General features: G+C 40.7%; 1 protein-coding gene across 2 annotated transcripts; it reads left to right on the forward strand.

Moving 5' to 3' along the window:
- Positions 1 to 1,437: 1,437 nt before the first annotated feature.
- On the forward strand, positions 1,438 to 4,852 carry LOC130381379 (E3 SUMO-protein ligase ZBED1-like). Of its 2 annotated transcripts, XM_056588974.1 has the most exons (3): positions 1,438 to 3,180; positions 3,432 to 3,537; positions 3,683 to 4,852. In XM_056588974.1, the coding sequence occupies exons 1-3, from the start codon at positions 1,744 to 1,746 to the stop codon at positions 4,048 to 4,050; spliced, it is 1,911 nt and encodes a 636-aa protein (XP_056444949.1). In that variant the 5' UTR covers positions 1,438 to 1,743; the 3' UTR covers positions 4,051 to 4,852. The 2 variants fall into 2 exon arrangements, with proteins under 2 accessions (XP_056444949.1, XP_056444950.1); XM_056588975.1 differs by having other exon boundaries at positions 3,432 to 4,852.

The raw sequence follows: 4,852 nt of genomic DNA on the forward strand, positions 1-4,852 counted from the left end.
TTTCCTACCGTGTTGTATAGTTCCATCCGGTTGCACTGTGACGGTCTCTGCAGGCGACGCCGACACATGCACATCCACTTCCCCGATCACTTGGTGTTTGGAATCAGACCATACAGCTCCATGTTGCACGATTTGCGGGTTTATAACGGCCTGAATAACCTGATTATACTTCTCCGGAGCTAGACCACCATGGGTGGCGTCCTTGCGGGCCTTTTTATAAGGAATTTGTAGCTGTTCTATGGCCTGCGGTGAGCAGGGTATAGCCCCGCCTATTCCCGCCGACCTTTTCAAATTCTTCTTGGATAGTCGACTTGGAGTTGGTCCGGGGGTTCGCTGATTGACTTTGGCCGCAATAGGTACTAAACGTGGATCAAAAACAAAATACAAAAGTATTCAGGGGTTAGTTTTGGTTGTTTCAGATGTTAAATTAATAGATATTTTATTTTGGTAATACACCTATAGATATACTATTGGCGTACGTATTAACAACTTACCAAAACTATCGCTTGTCAACGCATTAGTCTGATCGGCTAGAATTGGTCTTTGAATGTTGAGCCGAATATCATGCAAACCTGTTACACATTGGGAAAACACAAATTTAATAGTTGTTCTACATGAATATACCATAGCAACTAATAATAATAATAATAATAGAGAGAGTGTTATGGATCTATATATAACACACTACTATAAAAACAAACAAACATACTTCCACGTGGACCCTGCGGCTGTTTCACGCTCTCGCCGCCGGGACCGCGAATCGCTGTGAAGTAATCGCTGCTTCGGTCAGATATAAACAGCTGATTCACATAGACATAGTCATAATATAATCATAATACACTCATATGAATACTTAAAGTCAGTCGGCATAGTAGTGCAGGACGGATCGATGTTTTTTTTTTCTTCCAGCTGCTACGACGCGTTTACTATCTTAGAATAGTGTGTCTAACGTCCGGGGTCAGAGGCCGTACTCTTCCGTATCAATGGGGCCCGTATATTTATGCATGATAGCACCCCCTCTGTAGACATTCGCACCTAGGCCCCCCGACGTCATAGACTCCTAACCAATAGGTACTGATCACACACATACTTGGGTACCGCAGGCCTACGCCCACTCATCGCATCATAGACAGACAATCTCCTAATGGTAAAATAAAGTTAAACCAAATACACTATATTAGATGAAAATTACTAAAATATCTTAATAGTATCATGATATCGCCTAATATATTGTCAAGGTGGACCACAGGCCGTATCTTCACTATGTTAGTACTATGCCCCGTTGGTGAACCCTCCTTTTAATCCTTATATATATATATATATATATATATATATATATATATATATATATATATATATATATATATATATATATATATATATATATATATATATATATATATATATATATATATATTAGGGGTGTAAAAAAAAACCGATACGTATCGATATCCGTTTTTAGCTTGTAAGATACGACTACATCGATGCGTGAAGTCCCGCATCGGTTTTAAAATGACACGAATCGGTTGGTGCCCCGATTTAAAAGCTATGAACCGATTCACAAGTGTTTTTCTCTACGTTAAGTTGCTATCCGAAACCCTCACTCACTGACTTGGTGCATTTGAGCTCAGTCACAACAATGACAGCCTGTCATTGGCCAAAGCCCGCATACTATAAGCCTATCAGGCGTGCCGCTATCCCTTTGAATAACGCAACGTATGTTGACATTAAGTCTGTAGTGAAATGATGTCTGACCACAGCGAACCCATTTTCAATGCGCCATCGACCCTCCGATCAAAAGTTTGGAAGACATTTGGCTTCTTCAAAAAAGAAGGTAAACTTGATAAAAGTGAAGCCGTATGTAAAATATGTAGGGCAGCAATTAAGTACACTGGCAGTACTACAAATCTCAGCACACACATCTCGAGACGCCATGCCAGTGATGTTGAACTTGATGCCAGCACTGCATCGACCAGCAGCAGCACCAGCAGCACTATAACTCAGTTTCTCACTCAATCACAACTGAGTTACAATTCAGCGAGGGCTAAGTCAATAACGATGCGTGTGGCTCGTTTCATCGCCATGGACCTAAGGCCATACAGCGTCGTTGAAAATGACGGATTTCGCGAACTGCTTAGAGAATTAGAGCCGAGGTACAAGATACCAAGCAGACAGCATTTCAGCGAAACGTGCATACCCGAGCTGTACAAAAAAACTAAAACTGACCTTAAGGCTAAGCTCTCAAGTGCAGAACGAGTGGCAATAACTACCGATGCCTGGACATCACGTGCAACGGATTCATACATTACGATAACCGTGCATTATGTTAATCTGGATTGGGAGTTGGCAAGCTATGTTTTACAGACGAGAGTCTTCAATGAGTCACACACGGGGAAAAACATCGGGGCTTTATTGAAAGAGGCATGTCTTGAGTGGAACATAGAGGATAAAGACCCAGCACTGGTGACCGACAACGCGAGAAACATGGTTGTGGCGGGAGTAGAGGCCGAGATGTCCCCTCACCTTTTTTGCTTCGCGCACACATTAAATCTGGCTGCCCAGAAGGCCTTGCATGTGACCACTGCTACGAAGGTGCTTGGGAAAGTGAGGAGGGTGGTTGGATTTTTCCACCGTAACATAGCGGGTGCTGAACTACTGCGACAAAAACAACAGCAAATGGCATTGCCCTCCCACAAGCTCATCAATGACGTTACTACCCGGTGGAACAGTTCCCACGACATGCTCGAACGTTTTTTGGAGCAACAATCGGCAGTTTTTGCCACACTCATGTCAAGGGAGCTCAGAAAAGGAGAAGATGTAAGCGCTCTTACTGAAGGAGACCTCAGCAATGCTGAGGACATGGTGAAAGTGATGGCACCTGTCAAAGTTATCACCACAGTTATGTGCGAAGATGAGCAGCCCACAATTTCGTTGATTGCCCCCTTCAAAGCAAAACTAAAGAATCACTTTGAGGCCACTACTGAGGACACAGGGCTCATTAAGGATATGAAGAAGGTGTTCCTCGAAGATTTTGTTAAGCGGTACACAAACATTGAAGACCTGTTGTGTACTGCATCAGCTTTGGATCCACGCTTCAAAACCCTGCCTTTCCTCAGTGACCGTGAGACCGAGAGGATCTTCTTGTCCATTACAGATGAAGCTACAAACCTGCATGATAAGGTAAGCTAAAGCTACCCCTCCCCTTTACAAATTAACTGTCTAAATACACAATATTTTTTGCATTATTGTTATAGTATTGTCTATTCTTTCCTCTCGTCATATTGTTGAGTGTCAGTCAATGATGGGCTACTGCATTGAACTAGACAACTAGTTAATCCAAAATGTTTGTTTTCTGTGATGATAAACATCTACCTAGTGTCAGTGGTTACTCATCAATAATCATCCCTGTTATTTTGTACTATTACTACTAGAAAGTAGAGGAGAGCCATCCCAGTCCGAGTGATATTCAAGAGCCAGATCAGAGAGACCCAACATCCGTCCAGTCCAGCCCAGTCCAGGTCCATGAAGAACCAAGAGGTGCGTTTTTGCATTCTGCATTTACATTTAACACTGCTGCTGCTACATTTAAAGTAATGTTTAATGGTATGGTAAATGTTATCAACTGTCATCATGGCAATCCCAAATGAGTGGCTTAATATACTGTAATTGTGTTGCATGTCAGGTGATTGTCCTCCTTGTAAAAAGAGGAAAAGTACAGCACTGGACCAGCTGTTTGGAGAAACATATGTGGTAAGACCATCAAGAAGCTCCAGGGAGAAGGTCAGCGAGGAAATCCTGAGGTACAGAGAGAGAAACCTTTTGCCCCTGAATGGCAATCCACTGGAGTGGTGGAGAGCACAGGTCGACTTACCATTGTTGTCAGATATTGCAAAAAGATACCTCTGCATACCAGCTACAAGTGTAGCATCAGAAAGAGTTTTCAGTACCGCAGGAGATATTGTTTCCTCTCAACGCAGTGTACTTAGGGGTGACCATGCCGATCAATTGATTTTTCTCAAGAAGAATCTTAAAAAACTCGAGCACAAATGAATTATTAGGAGGTAGCTAAAGGATATCAGCATACACTAAATGTCCTACAAGAATTGTATTAGTTCTACTTATATATATTTTTTTTCTCCTTATGCTGTGTTTGGCAGCAATTTGTGCCATTACATTAAAGTAATAATCTAGGCCAGGATGGCGGTTTTGGTTTAAACAAAATTAGATATTTCCTATTGCTGCTTCTTACAGTTCACAGCTTTACTTCGTGTTTGCAGTGATATTTCCTATTTTCTTACAGTTCGCAGCTCTATTTGTGTTCTCAGTGAAAGGTTGCACATGTATTAATTGGTATAATGATACCTTATCTTGAGTCTGTATGATTTGCAGAGGCACTTAATTTGCAGAAGCATTTATTCTAAATATGAGAAAAGGCCAAGGTCTAGCTCTGTTTTATTTTATTTTTGTATTGTCATCCATCAACAAGGGACTTCTTTGGGTATAGAAAATATATTTTATTTTACTATTTTATTTAATATTTAAATATAATTTTTTTGTATTTCCTTATGGTGTATTTATTTGGCTGCAATGTGTGCCATTACTGAAATGTATTTTTTTTTTGTATATGTGAGACAAACTACATACAGACTAATTTCACAATAAAATGTTTGTTCATATTCATTGAACAAATGAAAAGAACTCTTTCAGAATATTTTCAATTATTGAACTGCATCGAATCGCATCGCATCGCATCGAATCGCACTGAATCGTTTTTTAACAACATGCATCTTTTCTTATATCGTATCGTGACCATGTATCGAGATACGAATCGGATCGTTTTTTTCATGAGAGA

This window comes from Gadus chalcogrammus, chromosome 4, assembly GCF_026213295.1.
Source record: "Gadus chalcogrammus isolate NIFS_2021 chromosome 4, NIFS_Gcha_1.0, whole genome shotgun sequence".
Taxonomy (NCBI): domain Eukaryota; kingdom Metazoa; phylum Chordata; class Actinopteri; order Gadiformes; family Gadidae; genus Gadus; species Gadus chalcogrammus.